We start from the raw sequence: 18,846 nt of genomic DNA on the forward strand, positions 1-18,846 counted from the left end.
TAAGCGTAGGTGTGGGTGCGGGTGCGGGCGGAGCCGGTGGGTTCTGGACATGGCTTTCGAGGATGGCCTGCAGTTCCTGGAACCTAGTCAGCAGGTCCTGGCACTGCTCTTCAGTCACCATGCTGGAGGAGGTGGGGGAGATTAGGTTGAAACCTTCTTCTGCTGTCAGGGACGGCTCGAGGAAGGCAGAGGTAGCGGCGTAACGCTCGGCACTAGCGGCCCAGATGGCGGCGGGGCGGTGAGACTGTATAGTGGATAGCCCTTACTCAGGCTTATGTCCCTGTGTGGCTTCTTAGGCTGAAGCGGGAAATGAGAAGAAGGTTACTTCTTCGGTCCTGCTTCGGCTTAGTTTATATACATGTGTGAATGGGTCACATGGGGTTGCCACGTCACCCTTGGACGAAGCCGGGTTACCGCGGGTGGTTCCGCGGTTGATCCCGAGTGTTGGAGGGGAAGTACAAGTAGAAGTGTGCGGTGCATCCGGCGTTGCGGTGCCCCTACGGGGTGCTCAGCGTCAGACACATCCGTGCTACAAGGGTAGGAAAGAAAGAGAGGTCGTCTGTATAAAGATAGAAAAAGAGAAGAAGGAAAGAAGAGAGAATGAGGGGATGAGACAAAAGGAAAAGGAGGTGGCGGCGGCGGCAGCGTGCCCTGACACTATTGCATTGTGAGCCCTCTCCATCACCTCTTTGCGTTCAGTCATCCCCCAGTATTCCTTGCTACATTGAGGGAGAATCTCATCCTGGGGGAGATCCCTACCATCCAGCCAGTACATGGCAAGTTTCCACAGTCGTGTGCACATGTGAGAGTGTCTATGTCAGGGACGCATCCGGGGTAGAGGGGGCCCGGATGTAGCACCTGGCAGAAGGACTGTCAGGGCACACCTGCCTGACCCCATGCCGCACCCTGCGCTGTACTGCCCCACTCCACTCCCCCCGCTATCACTCCCCGTCCCTCCTTTCCCCTTTTCCTTTTTCTCTCTATTTCTATTCCACAGTTAGTTTCCCTTTTCTCCATGTACCACTACACACCTGACCCCACCCCTCCTGATCGCTGAATGCATTCCCACCTACTGAGTGACCACCTCCGGGATCTCCCACGGAGACATCCAGGAAGGTGTGGCTGTGTGCAGAGATGACATGGCTCCCTCCACATGACCCTAACCGCTTGTATATAATAGCGCCTGGGGTGGGAACAGAAGAAGCAGCCTTCTCCTCAACTTCCCACTTCAGACTAAGTGGTCAGGAACGCTCACCCCACAACGGGACCACTGCTATGCATAGCCGACACCTGTCCCATCGAGTCCCTTGCACCAGGACCTCGCCGCTTTCGGAGCTGTCCCTGACAAGGACCCTCTGGGGGTGCAAAGTGGGCATGCATGTGGGCAGGCCCAATGCAGGACTGCAGTCCCTGGCCACTTAGACTGAAGTGGAAAATGTGAGAAGAAGGTTACTTCTTCAGTTCCCACTTCAGGTACATTTATGTACATGCAGCTTGGGTCACATGACAGGTGCCACATCATCCTTGGAGAGAGCTGCAGCCACCCAGGTGTCCCCACAGGAGATCCTGAGAGTGTCTGCTGCAGGCACATGTGCTGGGCATAGCGGGAAGCCATCCAGGGTGTCTGGGCCAGACAGGTTAACAGTACGATGATACAAGGGAAAGTGGTCCATGTAAATAGAAGGAATAAACAGAAAGGGAGAATGAAATAAAGGAGAAGGAAGAAAGAGAGAAAAGGGAAGAAAGGGAAGAAGGAGAAGAGGGAGCAAGGAGGAAGGAGCAGGATGGGTAACGGGGGAGCGGGTGAGGTGGGCCTGGGTGGGCCCGGGTGGACCTGGGTCAGGCAGGTGTGCCCTGACATCACCCCCTCCTTAAGCCACTTCACCTCGAAGTGGCCAGATGGTTCTCTCTCTCTCTCCCCGGGGCTTGGGGATGCATCCTGTGGAATTCCTCAATCCAGTCAGGGGCATGGGCTAAGTGGCCCCACTGGAGCCATTGGTTCTCTGAGCTTGGCCAACCAACAAACTTTACCAGATACCAGAGTTTCCAGCGTAGCCACTTAGAGTCCAATACCTTCTCGACCTCATACTCTTCCTCTCCATCTACAAGTTCCGGACCTGGGCAGGGGTCAGTGGGTCATTCTGCGATGTCATCTGGGCAGTGTGGTCTGATGTTCATTACGGATATGACTGGGTGGATTCCCTTCTGTCATGCGGTAAGTTGGAGTTTGATGGCGGCCAGGGAAACGACTTTGACGATCTTGAAGGGGCCAAGCCATTTGTGGTCCAGCTTTTTGGTCAGACAGTCAGTCATGTAGTTTTGGGCACTGAGCCAGACTTGGTTGCCTTCTTGATACTTTGGGGCTGTTTTGCGGTCTCAGTTGTAGTAACGGGCCACCTTGTCTGCTGCATGTTCTAGTGCGGCCTTCGCCTCCTCCTGCATTTTCATCATCCTTGATGAGAACGCATCAGCAGCTTCCACCTTGGATGTGCATGTGGGCTCTGTCCCCATCCTGGGGTGTTGGCCAGTGTCAAGTTCGAAAGGAGTTTGGTGGGTGGTTGAGTGGTTGTGGTTGTTGTAGGAGAATTCCACCAGTGGGAGCCAGTCCGCCCAGTCATCCTGGCGATGATTGATGAACACCCGGAGGTAGGCTTCGATCTCTTGGTTGACCTGCTCAGTCTGTCTGTCCGTCTGGGGGTGGTAGGGTGTTGAAGGGGTTAGTTTGATGCCTAGGAGGTCCACAAGCTCTCTGGAGAAGCGGGAGACAAAGGCAGTCCCTCTGTCGCTGAGGATTTCCTCAGGGAGCCTGTGGTGCTTCCAGACGTGCTCTAGGAAGAACCATGCGATGCCCTCCGAGTCTACGGTCATTATGGTGGGGACCACATGGATACATTTGGACAGGCAGTCCACTACCATGAGGATGGCGTTGTAGCCCTTTGACTCTGGAAGCTCTCCTACCATATCTACTGAGATCACCTGCCAGCAATGGGTGGGGACCTTGTTTGGGGTGAGCTTTCCAACCTTTCGTGAAGGGAAAGACTTGACATGGTTGCAGGTGTCGCATCCATGTACATAGCGCCCAACATACTCTGCCATCCAGGGCCACCAGTAGTTGCAGGAGACAAGTTCCAGGGTTTTCCATCACCCTGGGTGTCCCATCACCTGTGCGTCGTGGTGTAGCCACACAAGGTCATGGCAGAGTTGGGGGTCTTTTGGGATGTACACCCTTCCCTGGTACAGAACCAGTTCACCTTGCCTCTCCCATTTGTCCGACCTTAGTGTCCTTTCTCCCAGCTCTCGCATTGCCTTTACCACTCTCTCATCGTGGTCCTTTGCTTTGCATATCCGATCCAGGATTCCTACCTCTTCTCCTTCCACTGAGATTGCCTCTGTTGCACAAGCCTCAAACCAGGCCGGTTGGAGGAGGGTTGACCCTTCGTTGTCGTCCTTCCCTTTCAGGTGGTCAGCATGATGAGAGAGTGTGTCTGGTTTTCCCATGATGTCAGGGCACACCCGCCTGACCCTACGCCGCACCCCGCGCCGTACCGCCCTACTCCGCTTCCCCGCTGTCACCCTTTGTCTCCTCTCTCCCCCTTCCTTCTTTCTTTCTATTTCCTTCTATGGTCGACTTCCCTTTCTCTATGTATCACTAACACACCTAACCCCACTCCCCCGATCGCCACGCGCATTCCCGCTCACAGAGCGGCACACCTCCGGGATCTCCCACGGAGATGCCCAGGGGAGTGCGGCTGTGTGCGGGGATGACGTGGCTCCTCCCACGTGACCCTGACCACATGTATATAATAGCACCTGGGGTGGGAACAGAAGAAGCAGCCTTCTTCTCAACTTCCCACTTCAGCCTAAGTGGTCGGGGACGCTCACCCCGTGACGGGACCGCCGCTATGCATAGCCGACACTTGTCCCATCAAGTCCCTCGCGCCGGGACCTCGCCGCTTTCGGAGCTGTCCCTGACACATGAGCTTCCCCGGACAGTGGACAAGGGTAAAGTGGAAGCGAGAAAGGAAAAGGGACCATCTAGCCTGGCATGGGTTCAGCCTCTGGGCCATCCAGAAGTACCCAGGTTATGGTGGTCAGTATAGACCTTGACCTTCTCCTCAGCACCTTCCAGGAAGTGTCGCCACTCTTCGAGAGCTTGGACGATCGCGAGCATCTCCTTGTCGTACACCTTGTAGTTATGCTCCACATCCGTGAAACTCTTGGACATGAATGCCACTGGGTGGAACTCCCCATCGGGTTGGAGCTGGGAGAGGACCACACCGATTGTGAAATTGGAGGCATCACACTCGAGCCTGAAGCGGCCCGAGTCAGTGGGGAAGGAGAGAACTGGGGTGGTGGTGACAGCTTCTTTGAGGGTGCAGAAGGCATCATCTTCGTTCGTGCCCCAGTTCCAAGCCTGGGTCTTCCAGGTCAGCTTGTGGAGTGGGCACACTTTCTCAGAGAAGTCCTTGATGAACCAGCGGTAGAAATTTACGAACCCCAGGAAGGACTGCACCTCCTTCACCTTGGTTGGGGTGGGCCAGTCAAGGACTCCACGGATCTTTATGGGATCCATCACAACGCTACCCTCTGAGATGACAAGGCCAAGGTACTCAATCCAGGTCCACTCGAACTTGCACTTCTCTGGCTTCAGGAAGAGCCTCCTCTTTCGCAGCGTTTCCAGGACCTCTCAGACGACCCTCCGATGTTCCTCCAGGGTAGCTGTGAAGATGAGGATATTGTCCATGTAGCAAATAACGACTTCCCGGTCGATGAAGTCCCTGAGGATGTCGTTCATCATTGTTTGGAAAGTCGCAGGGGAGTTACACAGCCTGAAGAACATTACCATGGGCTCAAACAGCCCTCAGTTGGTTGCAAATGCTGCCTTCCACTCATCCCCATCCTTGATCCAGATGTTGTTAAACCCCCAGTGCAGGTCCAGGGCAGAGAAGTACTTGGCACTCTGGAGGCAGGTGAGGACGTCTGAGATAAGCAGGAGTGGGTACGAGTTCTTTACAGTGATCTTGTTCAGCTTCCGGTAGTCCTGTACTAGGCGTAGTGATCTGTCTTTCTTTTTGACAAAGAAGACTGGTGCCCCCATTGGGGACTTAGATGGTCGTATGTGCCCGTTCTGCAGGTTCTCGTGCAGGAACTCATCCAACTCTCTCTGCTCCAGCTGTGAGAGGGGGAAGGTCTTTCCCCTGGGTAGCTTGGCATCTGGTACCAGGTCTATAGCATGGTCCCAGGGCTTCCAGGGGGGAAGCTGGTCGAAAGCTTCTTTTGAGAATACATCCCGGAAGTCCTGGTAGTGCTCTGGCACCAGCATCTCAAACGATGCAGGCTCTGCATCCGGGTCGCGGGCCTCCTGGGCCATCCACTGAGAAGGGGTTGTGGTGGCCCTCAGGTCGTGTCCCCAGCCCGGGGGGATGATTGCAGCGTAGATCCTGTCCCGGTCATCTCGTGCTCATGGCTGTCTACAGGAGGATGGGCAGCGGGACATGACGACCTTCTGTCGTGCCCAGTCTACCTCTGGGTTGTGGTGTAGCAGCCATGAGTGCCCTATGATGAGGGATTGCTGCCCAAGGTTTGCGACTGTGAAGTGGGCTCGCTCTGTGTGCCACCTGAATGTCAGGAGGGCTTCCAGCTCCTCCATTATGGCTCCGTTCTCATTCGGGGTCCCGTCGATGTTACAGATGGGGATGGGCTGCAGGAGTGGGGTGGTCTCGAGCTTGTGCTTCCGGATGAATTTGGGGCTCACAAAGTTCCCAGTGGCCCCTGAATCTAGGAGGGCTGATACAGACACTGATGTGAGTGAGGTTAAAGTGGTCAGTTTGACCATTGTAACGGGGATTTGCTGGTGTACCATAAATGAGCCAAATCCCACAATTCTACCATGCTCAACAAGCTCCCCAATCCTAGACGCATAGCACACACTCTCACCCACTTCTCATACACACTCCATATTTTTCCTTATTTTTCTGATTCCATATCCGGTGTCTAGAGCCCGATGTTTCCATTTTCTTATTGTCATGTGATGTTCTTTCCTTATCTGATCGGAGTCTTCCGTGACCCACTGTATAGTTTGGTAGAGAGTATCAGCACCACACTTGACTGGACCAATATACCCATACACCACCTGCCTGACCCTCAGTGAGATTCCTATCCCCCCTCCTTCCTGTCTCGAGTCTAGTTGGATAGACCTGTTACACTGTGAGGTTGAGGGATCTGGGGGATTGCTTGGAAAGGACATAAATAGTGGGCAGGGATACTGCCACTTTGGGCATTCCCTCTGTGGTCCTTCTACTCTCACGGGTTGAGGATGTGGTTTTCCTCTTTTTCTTTGCAATAACTCAGTGAAGTTTTGGCATTGGCGCTGTAGGTGGGATAATCGCCCACATGCAGAGCTGGCTCAGATACCTGCTTCCACCATTCAGAAAACCCCTTCCATTCACGCGATGACTTGGTACGAATTTGGTACCTAAAAATAGTCCTAATTCCTACAATTCCGACGATATCAAGAACGTCCCAATCGGTGGGGATTTGACAGAGTTCCATGTTGGAGAAGTTAGGCATGGCAGGTCACGAGTATGTGTGGGCATGGGAATCTCAAGCGGCAACACAGAATTCCAGCCTCACTCATTCCCACAGCGTCTAATAAATTGGTAAAAATGCTTATTGGCTGCGTGAGAGTTATCTCCGGCTGCATTTCCAATTTCGGCTTTTAATTTCGTAAATCCATTGAGATATCGCTTATTTTCTTTTATTTTCATATTTCACCATCATTTCAGTTATTGATATTCTTTTATTGCTGCTGTTACCCTTTTCAATTATTTCGCCTAATAAGGTATGCAGGTGCCATATGGTACCAATATTCCCCATCAATTATTTCTAAAAATAATTGTTCCTTATATCCTGTACATACTGGATTTTGGAAAAGAAGTTCTCCCCTCCCCCAATTTTCTCTAAGGTGCTAGGACATGCTAGAGTGGGTGTGAGTGAGTGGAATCCAACAGTAGGAATAAGGGCAACTGTCTAGCCCACAATGAGTGGGTAGTGGATTAGTTGAGCCTGGACCTTGCGGAATCCCAGAGAACCCACACCGGAGTTAAGGATCGAGAACATAGCGAGTTTAGTGGAGAAAGTAGAGTTTAGGGAGAGTTGTCCCCCATGAGCTGTGTTGGCATAGAGAGCTGCAGCCCTCTTGCAGTGCTGACTCATGCATGCTGCAGTATTTACATGAGCTATCCTCTATGGGCAGCTGGGATGCATCCCTCACTGGTCGCCTTCCTGAAAATCCCCCTGAGTCTCTGTTTCTGGCTCTGCTTCCTCTGGCTCTGGTCCTTCAGTCAGCTGCCTTTTCAGCCCTTCCATCAGTGCTTGAAGGTCTTCAGGGTGGAGGCGTCGTGCCCGGCAGACCCTGGGGTGTGGACAGTCTCGTAGGATGTGCCCTGGGGTGTTACAGTTGTAACACTGCCTCTGGTCAGTTCTCAAGTGGTTGAGATCCATTGGCTGTGGGTGTCAGGGCACACCCGCCCAACCCGGCTCCACCCGCCCCCACCCGGTATCCTGCTCACCTCTATTCCTCACCCTTCATCACGGTTCCTCATTTCTTGTTCTTCTTTCTGTCCTTTTGTTCTTTTGTTCTTTTGTTCTTTCTTCTATCTTTATCTACATGGACGACCTTTCCCCATATCTATGTATTACTGACCTGCCCACAATGTGCACACAACACACCCAGCCCCGGACGACCCGGATGGCCTCACAGTGCATGTTACGGATACGGAGTCTCCAACGACCATATCCGTCACATGGTCAAAGACCCCTCCTCACTATCGTTCCTCCTTTCTTTCTCCCTTTCATCCTCTATCCCGATACTCTATCCTCCTTACCCGTTCTACCCCTTTCCCCCCCCTCGTGCAAAGCTTTCCCCAACTGGGGTTTTGGTGCTGGCCGAGGTTATTTGTGTTTCGCGGGATTTCCCGCGACCTTACCATTTGTAGATAGTCACGCGTCATGTACGGAAACCGCTGAAGGCGGTTCCCGCTAACTAACAACTGCTCTACAACTGCTTCGTGTACCGTCTTCTGTAACAACCCTCCCTGTGACTCAACTGAACTCGTGTGACTGTACAACTCTCAATATGTCTTATAAGTCTGGGTATATCGAGTCCTCTAACGGCCCTCGCCGCGAGAACTCGAGGTCGAGAGTCAAAGACTCTCGACATGTGTATCGTCCTATTGAATCTGTACCCTATGGTTCTTCATCACTACGCTCTCCCCCCAGTACTCAACATACGACATCCCATCACGATCATAGTGATCGCGAACTCTATGAGGCCCCCTCACCCGCGATGCCGGCACGTTCGCTACGCGAACGCCAAGTAGCCGCCCATCCGCCGTCTGTTACTTCCTTTGCCAGTCAACATGTGTCCCCGCCAACGGTACGTTCCCCTTGGGAACGCCAAGTCACCGAAGGCCCTAATGGTCAGTCCTCATTGCACGTCTATGATATCAACCCGCCACCGGTACGTTCGCACTGCGAACGCCAAGTACCCGATGGCAACTACACGAGGTTCTCGTCCATCCCGCAAGTCGTAACCTCGCACACGGTACGCTCCATTGAGGAGCGCCAAGTACCCGTGGCTGGCCCATCTGTCCTGGTATCTCCGACTACATATCATCAACCCCTTAATAGCTCACTACATCACCCATCACGATCAATGGGAATTCGATCGTCCACTCCCGGGCAAGACTCATCGATTACACTTCCAGTTATGGTACAAACTATACATGACCCTCGTCATCCCACTATAAGAACGGATCGAGGAATGGGGAATTTCCCCCATCCCCGTAACAGTGCAACCCAGCACACACACATGCAGCACACACCCTCGGGATCCCCCACAGGGACACCCGGATGACTGCGGCTGTATGTGGGGTGACAAGGCAAACCTCATGTGACCCAAGCTGCATGTACATAAAGGTACCTGGGGTGGGAACCGAAGAAGTAACCTTCTTCTCACAGTTCCCACTTCAGGTAAGTAGCATAGCTTCCCTTTTTAATAACAACTCACAGTTCCCACTTCAGTCTGAGTGGCCAGGGACCATTGTCCCGGACTGGGCCTGTTAGTACGCATGCCTGCTCCACACCCCGCAACGGCCTCAGTGCTGGGCATTACACCCGGGCCCCCTCGACCCCAGATGTGTCCCTGACAGTGGGCCCGCCCCTTCATGGGGTGGGCTGCTGGGGTAGGAGGTGGAGGTGCGGGCACAGGTCGAGGGGGTGTGGGTGTGGGTTGTGCATGAGGTGGAGTCGTGATCAACAGGGGTCGGGTTGATGGGAGCAGGGGTTTGGGTGGAAACGTGCATGGTTGGGTGGCATGGAAGTGTCGCCACTGGTTGTCCAGGAGGGTGGCCTCATGTTTCCACTTGGCCCAAGTAGTGGGCATGGGGCGGAGCCAGTATATGCTCTCTGTCAGGGCCCAGCCTCTGTCCGGGGGTGGCCCTACCTCAGAGCTGGATGTTACAGGAATGGGTTCCAGGGAACCCAACCTGAGCCATTCTGCTCACGGACAGAGGTGGCTGCGTAGCCGTTGAAGGGAGAGCAGGAGGAGATCTGAGACCGGGTGTACTAACGGTAACTTGGCACTCTGAGGAGTGTACCGGCAGTGGGTGTGGTGTCATGCTAGCGGTAACTTGGCACTCCGAGGAGCGTACCGGCAGCAGGTATAAAGGGGGCTCCTTGAGGGAGCTGCCTAACAGTTGGCTAGCAGCAACTTGGCGCTCCAAGGAGCATACCGGCAGCAGGTATAATGGGGGCTCCTTGAGGGAGCCATCTAACAGTTGGCTAGCGGTGACTTGGTGCTCATGTGAGCGTACCGGTAGCATGGGTAGTTGGCACTCCTTGAGGGAATAGCCCAGTGGTTGTCTATCGGTTACTTGGCACTCAAGGGAGCGTACCGGTAGTGGGATTTGTTGGGACAGGCAGGTTGGTTGACCAGTACATGGTAGTGAGTGACCATGGGAATTTAGGCCCGTGGGTACGTGGTCAGGCATCCTGGGGCTGCCTGAGTCACTTCTCCCTCCCAAGAAGGGAGGAAGGGTCATAGGACCCAGTAGGGTACTACAGGAAGGATAGGAATGGGAGCTCAACCACCCAGTGGGGGGGTGGGAGTGGGAAGAGTGAGGTCCGGTGTCTGAGCACTCACCAGGCCATTGAGGTTTTCTCACAGATTGTAAGAATATCGATGTAGACATCGATATGGACCAAGTCAGATGTTACAGAGAAGGCTTACAGTGGTGGCACAATGGTGTGGCAGTTACAATCACAGTACAAGGTTTTGTGGGTTATGTATTAGATAAGGAAGGAACAATTCCGGCAACTGCCTTACATGTCATATGACTCATAACTATCTAATATAAGTATTACAATGGTCAAGGGAAATCCCTTGAAACTCAACAAATCCCCCAGCCAGCACCAAAACCCAGTGGGAAAGCTTGGCATGGGGTTTGACAGCAAAATAAGGTGATGGAATCCCAAAGTCTGCTTGCCTATAGTCACAGACCATAAGATTCTAGATCCGTTTCTATAACAGGACACTTGCGGTGTCCCAGGCAGCCAGGTGCTGGATCCTATCCCAAGCTCCTCAAACTCACTAAGCAGGGATTGAGTTGTCATGTATTATGGAAGGTAGCTACAACTTGCCTAAGTGGGGATTGAGTTGAGAAGAAGGGTAAGTTTCCCTATTCCCCACTTGGCTGCTATAAAAGGGAAATGTACTGTACAGTTCATAACGTGACTATGGGTAGAAGCCAAGCATGTTCCCGCGATGCAGAAAAGGTGTCACATGGGTTAAGGCGAGTTGCTTGCCTTGACCCACGTGATTTTTCCCACGGGTTTGCATGCGGGCTGTAGTTGTGAGGGGTATGTAAAGATGGGAGGATGAGGGGAGTGGGGGGAGGTCAGGGAAGGTGGTTCTGGGGTTGTATGGTCAGGTGTGGTTGCCCTGACACTCTCCCGGAGGCGGGAGTTGATGGCCTGCTCAAAACAGTCGACCAGTCCTACATCACCCAGCCTCGAGGTGGGTCCCAGTATCTCAAACTCTTGGATAACTTTGTCCACAGAGTCGCTTCCCTGGTGGATGGCTGCCAGCTTCTGTCTGGCTGTGGCTTCCCAGTTTGGGTCCTGGAACATGGCATTGAGTTCCGTGTTGAACTCATCCATGGTGAGGGAGGGGGAGCCGGCCGTCAGCAACGGGGTCGTGCATTGTGTTGCCCATGCCCCTGCAGGTCCTCCTTTCATGTAAGACAACACGAAAAGGATCTGGGAGAGGGCAGTGGGGAATTCAGCTGCACGAACATGGAAGTAAATCCCACACTCGGCCTTAAAATGGTACACCTTAGTCCTGCCCCACACGTTATTCATGCACTGACAGCATTCTACTTGTGTATCTGAACCTTCTAGACTGTCAGGGCACACCTGCCTGACCCAGGTCCACCCAGGTCCACCTGGGCCCACCTCACCTGCTCCCCTGTTACCCATCCTTCTCCTTCCTCCTTCTCCTTCTTCCCTTTTCTCTCTTTCTTCCTTTCATTCTCCCTTTCTGTTTATTCCTTCTATTTACACAGACCACTTTCCCTTGTATCATTGTACTGTTAACCCATCCAGCCCAGACACCCTGGACGGCTTCCCACTATGCCCAGCACATGTGCCTGCAGCAGACACTCTCAGGATCCCCTGCAGGGACACCCAGGTGGCTGCAGCTCTCTCTGAGGATGACATGGCACCCATCATGTGACCCAAGCTGCATGTACATAAATGTACCTGAAGTGGGAACTGAAGAAGTAACCTTCTTCTCACATTTTCCACTTCAGGTAAGTAGTGTAGTTCTCCCCTTTAATAACAATTCACATTTTCCACTTCAGTCTAAGTGGCCAGGGACTGCAGTCCTACATCAGGCCCGCCAGCATGCATGCCTGCTTTGCACCCTGAGAGGGTCCTTTCTGCTGGGCACTACATCCGGGCCCCCTCTACCCCGGATGCACCCCTGACAGCAGAAGAAGGTTTCAACCTCATCTCCCCCGCCTCCCCCATCTCCCCTGCCTCCCCAGCCATGGTGTCAGAAGAGCAGTATGATGAGCTGCTGGCTCGCTTCCAAGAGCTCCAAGCCATTGTGGAGAGCCAGGCCTGCAACCATCCCCCACCCGCACCTGCACCCATGCTCAGACCCAAACCACCCAAGGTCGCCCCCCCACTCCCTTCTCAGGAGCCAGCGAGGACCTTGATGGTGTGAGTTTCTCAGCATGTGCAGGTGCAAATTTCATGTGTGTTGCCAGAAAAGTGTGTGGGGAAGTGGAAGATGTGTGTGAACAAGCCAGAGATCGTGGTTGTGAGCTTGGGGAGCTGTGAACATGAAAGAAGTAAGCAGATTGAGTACAAGCACGTGTTTCTAGGTGTGCACAGGCATGTGAATTTCGATTGAGAATGGCCTAATCAACACAAGCGCACATCTGAGAGTCGTGTGCATGTGGATTGCACGTGGGAAAGGTTCCTAGAGCATACAAATGTGTCTGGAAAGAAGTGTGCGAGTTGGGCACAAGAATAAGCTGAATAAGTATATGCATGCACGAGAATCGTGCCAATTCTAAGCCGATTAAGCCTAAAAAAGTGTAAGGTCGGTGTGGGTTCTGACCTGGGTGACTCCTCAGTCCTCTGGCTGTCAAGATTGTAGGCTGTATCAAGCTTAGATTTGACAGGGGTGAGGGTAAAGAGTAAAGAACCCTTTACCCAAGCCCGAGCCATACATATGTAAATACAGCTGAGCACAACAAGGAATAATAAAGGAATAATGTAAACCACCAACCCTTCCTTACACTCTCCCCTTAGAACAACCTATGGGTTCTCCCCTTAGAGCAACCAATAGGTGTTCTCAATCAACTTGGAAGCGGTGGTGGATCCTTGCCCCAACTTTGATTGACTTGCCTCCAAGAATGTGCTCTGGGTGTGGAGAGCAGTGGGAAAGAAATACATGGTTGCAAGTTTCTACCAGCAACCACAGCATATGTAAGAATAGGGAAGGGAATGTTTCTAGGCAAATTTAAATTAAATGAAGGAGTTAATAAAGAGGGAAGGGGAGCGATGGAGGAGGGAGGTGTGGATGAACATCGCTCAGATTGATGGCATTCCGAAGTCGCAGGGATCAGAGCCGGAACCAGTGGAGATGCCAGAGTTGATGAGACTGGCAGAGGTGAGGGCTGAGCCACAGCTGGCGATGCATTGGCATCAGTACATGCAGCAGTGGGACTCAGAATGGGTTTGGAGGCCGCACAATCAACAGGAGGTTGATGTGCAGAATGTTAGAACTGGGCGAGGGCAGACGATTCCAGAGGGGAACTGGAGACTTAGCAAGGAGGGACCTTGGCCTCAGCAACTCATGCAGAGCGCTGTGCCATTGCTGTTTGCCCATTTGGTCCTTAATTTCAGAGGCAGTGAGCAGGAAGTCTCTAGGGGGCATTTCAGGTCGATTTTAGACTGAAGGTCCAAAACGAGTATGTACAAGCACCTGTATATAATAGGGAGACAAAAGCACAAGGAAACCAAAGAGAGTCCAAATCGGAACAAAGGCATCTGAACGGGGACAAAGGGATGACAGAAGTGGATCGGCACTGAAGGTCATAGGTTAGAACCTGTGGTACTGTCAGAGACCAGATTCAAGATGAAGGGATGTCTCCGTAGTGGAGGGCTTCGGCCTCAGCGACTTCTGCCAAGAGCGCTGTGCCTAGTGACACGTCCGTGCCCTAACTTACTGACTGGCAATTAGAACCTAGGGGGGTAACTCTAGTTGATTTTACTACTGGGGTGTAACCTATGTACAAGTGGGATATATATATGGTTACAGCGGAGACGGGTCCGCAATTGGCGGAGCCAAACGGAGCGGAGCTAACGGGGTTTAACATTAGCCGACTGAATATTACCGACGAGTCGGTTCGCAGGGTTAGCGGAAAGGCAGGCGATAACCCAGAAACGGAAAGGAGGGATAGGCCCGAAGGTGGGCTCTGCAGGGCAGGCGAGTGTATTGTGCAGCGGAGGTGGGGGTGCACTAGCGGACGTCGGAGCTGTCCGGAAGTCTTTGGGGCTCCGTACTTAGGGAGGTGTAGGTAATAAATTGAAATGAGGGGGTGGTGACCATTGAGGGGTGCCGAGAGGATTGCAGAATACGGGGGCTCCGAGGTTAGTGAGGGAGGAGCGGAGTTGGATCGGAGGGATCGGAGGGACTGGAAGTCGATGGCCAGGGATGGATATGACAGGTACATCCAAAAGGAGATAGGGAGGGCGAAGCCCAGAGGGGCAGGAAGATGAGGTGAAAAAGATACATTACAAGCAGCAAAAGTGCCAAGTATGATCCATGAAGCTCAGAGGTTGTGGAGCTTATGGAGGTTGCGGGGGCGGGGTTGAAAGTCCAAGGAATGTTGGCAATGGTGTTTACATAGTATGAGGTCACCAATGCAATGGACTTAAGCCAAGGTGGAGTCAAAGTCCGAGGTCGGGACTAAGACGGGATCTCGGAGTGAAGGTACAAGCAGTGTCCAAGTACAGGGTATGTGTCATATCCATACAATCCCGACCTCCGCTCCGGGCTCCTGGAACTCCGAACTCCGACTTCCGGAGCCCTACTTCCCTTCCGTCACCTTCTCCTTGCCGACTCCCAAGAGGTTATCCCACCTCCAGCTCGGACACCACCTTCGGTCCGACTCCAGAACATTCCGGGTCCGACCCCAACCTCGACACCTTCCAGACGAGTACGCAAAACCTATGCTCCTGACTCCGGAACCTCCGGTCTTAGCTCCGACCTTGGACTTTGACCCCACCTCTGCTTATACCCATTGTATTGGTTAGATCATTCCATTTAATTACCTTTGCCAATATTCCGGAGTTTAACCTCCGAGTTCGGACTTTCCGGACTTACTCCGGACCTTGCAACTATTGCATTGTCCATTTCAATTCCCTCATTCCTATTTGGGCTGCTGCTTCCTTCTATTCAGTCAGCTAGCCATTCCCGACTCCCATCCTCCTTCCTTCCTCCTTGGGCCTTGGCCCTTCATTCCTCCTTTGGGAAACACCATTGAGTCAAACACTTGACCCTCGGTGTTGCTCCTCTTTCCATCTCCCTTTGTCTCCTTTTGTCCTACCCTTGTTCCTTTTGATTCCGGACCCCTCCTTATATACAATGTACCTAGTAACTTGTAACCTGAGTCCGAAATCGACTTGAATTCCCCAAGAGACTTTCCCTCTGCTAGATCTGAAATTAGGGACCCCTAGGACAACCAGCAATGGCACAGCGCTCCGCCTGAGTCGCTGAGGCCAAGGTCCTTCCATGCTAAGTCTCCAATTCCATTCCGGAGTCGTCCGAATCCGCACGTTCTAACAGTATGGGAATGTGGCAGAAGGTTGAAACTTGGCAGAGGTTTGGTGGAAGAGGGGAGGAGGGAGGAGAGTGATGAGAGGAGTGGGGAGAGGATTGGAGGAGGATTGGTGTTAGGTCCAAAGGTGAGTATCGGAGTGGACGGAGGTAGGGTAGGAGAGTGACGGAAGGGTGGAGGTGACATGAGGAGTGAGTAAGAAGAGGAGGGTGGTGAGAGGAGTGATGTTCAGTCTGAAGGTGAATATCAGAGCAGATGGAGATAGGGTAGGACTCCAGAGGTGATGAAGATGGGTGTCTGGGAGTCGGGTCGGGATTGGGTATGTACAGATATGACACAGAAGGCATCTCCAAATCGACAGGTTGGGGATCAGGCATTGGCACAGTCGAAGGTGTGGGTTGGGAGAAAAACCCAAGTGGAGGAGGGGGAGAGAGAGGGTTTTGGAGAGTGGAGAGGGTTGGGGGAGCTGGGGGAGCAATGGATTCCGAAGGTAGTGACTTAATGTATCGTTCACAGGCAAGCACATATAAGGGCTGCATCGGAATCGCAATCCATTGTGCATGTACAGTATCCAGCCACTTGAACGCCACTCTAAACCCATGATGATTGTCCCCATAATTCCACAGAGCCTGGCAATGCATGATCCAAATGATAGCATCGACATATTCACTTGTGGAGATCAACCATTGCTGGTGATCATCTGCAGTGACAGCAGACTTCAGGCCAATGATGAGTGCATCCATCTCACTCCTAAATTCCTTCAGCTTATTGTTGCATTTGGGCAGATGCCAGTAACCACCAGGAGCTGAGGGGGTAATTGTCAGGGGACGACTCCCAGGTCCCCATGACCCTCCCCTAGGGCCCACAGCCTCAGGTCTGGCCAGCCCTATCCAGGGCACAATCCTACTGTGGGTCAGAGATGAGAAGGAAGTTAACTTCTCATCTTCCCACAGTGGCCACAATACATCGAAAACTTCCGGAGATATCCGGAAGTCACATGAGACCTGAGACCCAAGGTCTGGGCCATCTGGCCACACTGAGCGTCCGGCACAGGGCATGCACAGGAAGTGCAACAGCCAGGTGCGGTTGCGGGTGCGGGTGCGAGTGCAGGTGTGGATGTGGGTATGGGCTAGGTCAGGGTGTATGCCCTGACAGTAATCTCATTAAATGGGATGTTGCATCTGTCAAGCCAATACATTGCGAGTTATCCAGAAGTTGCATGTAAATTGCATGCAAGAACGGCTCAGAGTATGTATTCGCACATCTGAGATATCACACAGCATGAGTATGCATCTGGGATGTCGCACACACATGGAACCACAGGTGGGAGAGCAAGCACGCGTCTTGGGAACCTTGCATGTGAATCGAGCATGAATTTGCATATAAAAACGGCTTAGAGGGCATAAAGATGTCCTAGTACTCATCTAGAATGCCGTCAATGCATGAATTATGTGCAAGGAAGTGACCAGCACAAGTTTCTAAGCATGTGCAAGTGAATTCCGCGTGTTCTTCCCAAAAAGCGTGTGGATCAACGTAAAAACACGTGAGAGGAGTCCAGAGGTTGTGACTGGGAGTCTGGGGAGCTGTCATATCCATCCCCAGCCATCGACTTCTGATCCCTCCGATCCCTCTGATTATTCCCACTCCTTCTCCACTAACCTCGGAGCTCCTGTATTCCGCAATCCCCTCAGTACCCCTCGATGGTCACCACCCCCTCCTTTCAATTTATTACCTACACCTCCCTAAGTACGGAGCCCCGAAGACTTCCGGACAGCTCCGACGTCCGCTAGCGCACTCCCGCCTCCACTGGGCAATACACTCGCCTGCCCTGCAGAGCCCACCTTCGGGCCTATCCCTCCTTTCCGTTTCTGGGTTATTGCCTGCCTTTCCGTTAACCCCGCGACCCGACTTGTCAGTAATATTCAGTCAGCTAATGTTTAACCCCGTTAGCTCCACTCCATTCGGCTCCACCATTTGCGGACCCGTCTTCACTGTAACCATATATATATCCAACTTGTACATAGGTCACACTTCAGTAATAAAATCGACTAGAGTTAACCCCCTTCAGTTCTGGTTGCCAGTTAGTAAGTTAGGGCACGGACGTGTTACTAGGCACAGCGCTCTTGGCATAAGTCGCTGAGGCCGAAGCCCTCTGCCATGGAGACTTTCCTTCATCTCAAACCTGGTCTCTGACAGGAGCCATAGAAGCGTGAATAAAGCAAGAGAAGTGAGCGAGTCGGCTGAGCATGCAGCAAGCACACATCTCAAAGCATGCACACATGATTGGTGTGTGGGAAAACTAAGTCTATTAACCTAAAAAGGTGTAATGTCGGTGTAGGTGCCGACCTTGGTGCCTCTTCAGTCCTCAGGTCAGTCGATATCTAGGTTGTACAGAACTTAGTATTCAACTTGGTGTGGAGAAGAGTAAAGAACCCTTTACCCAACTCCACACCATACATATGTAAATACAAAAGTACAACAAGGAATAATAAAGGAATAATGTAAACCACCACCCCTTCCTTACATCATGAAAGAACATGAATGGCTCAAAAATGATTATGAAGAGGCCTGACCTGTGCAGTGCTACTCAAGACAGCAATTGAAAATTGCAAGACACACCTTTGGCAAAAGGAACAAAAGAAAGGCAAGTTGATTTCCCCTACCAATCCATTGTGCCAAACCACTGCTGACATGCCTTTTGCTCTCTCAGGTGAGAGGACCACACCATCAATAGGACTGGTGAGTGCAAATAGGAATCTCCCTTGGAATCAAAGGGGAATCAATGTTGCAACACTGAATGGCACGAGTGATAGTGACACTGAGCTGGGGAGCAACTGTTGAAATAACCACCTCAGCCTAACAGGGTGTATGGTGTAATGGCTGTGCACACTGAGTTTGCGATCCAGAAGACTGGAGTTCGATTCCCAGTATGTCCAACTTTTAGGTTTCCTGTCAGAGACTGGGTTGAGACGAAGGAGTGTCTCCATGACGGAGGGCTTCGGCCTCAGCGACTTATGCCAGGAGCGCTGTGCCTAGTAAACACGTCCGTGCCCTAACTTACTAACTGGCCACCAGAACTGAAGGGGGTAAACTCTAGTCGATTTTATTACTGGAGTGTAACCTATGTACAAGTGTAGTATATATAGTTACAGCGAGGGTGGGTCTACAAATGGCGGAGCCAAGCGGAGCGGAGCTAACGGGGTTTAGACATTAGCCGATTGAATATTACCGACGAGTCAGGTTATGGGGTTAGCGGAAAGGCAGGCGATAACCCAGAAATGGGGGTCAGACAGGGAGCACAGGGGGTAACCCTAGTTGATTTTTGAACTAAAGTACAAGGTAGTGTACAACCGGTATTTAAGTGTAACGGAATGTTACGGATACGGAGTCTCCAACGACCATATCCGTCACATGGTCAAAGACTTCTCCT

At 52.3% G+C, this 18,846-nt stretch overlaps 1 protein-coding gene and 1 non-coding gene across 2 annotated transcripts; one reads left to right on the top strand and one right to left on the bottom strand.

Annotated features, from left to right (window-relative positions):
- Positions 1 to 15,373: 15,373 nt before the first annotated feature.
- EI90DRAFT_3130335 (uncharacterized protein) lies at positions 15,374 to 16,474 on the bottom strand (the record flags this gene model as incomplete). The annotated part of the gene is made up of 1 exon (XM_039064294.1): positions 15,374 to 16,474. One exon carries the CDS (start codon positions 16,472 to 16,474, stop codon positions 15,374 to 15,376), a length of 1,101 nt encoding a protein of 366 aa, XP_038911143.1.
- A 1,804-nt stretch (positions 16,475 to 18,278) lies between these two features.
- On the top strand, positions 18,279 to 18,352 carry EI90DRAFT_t215. The gene has a single exon. It is a non-coding gene; the product is annotated as a tRNA-Ala (tRNA).
- The last annotated feature ends 494 nt before the right edge of the window (positions 18,353 to 18,846 follow it).

Source organism: Cantharellus anzutake, assembly GCF_015039405.1.
Source record: "Cantharellus anzutake strain C23 chromosome Unknown EI90scaffold_65, whole genome shotgun sequence".
In the NCBI taxonomy this organism is placed as follows: Eukaryota; Fungi; Basidiomycota; class Agaricomycetes; order Cantharellales; family Hydnaceae; genus Cantharellus; species Cantharellus anzutake.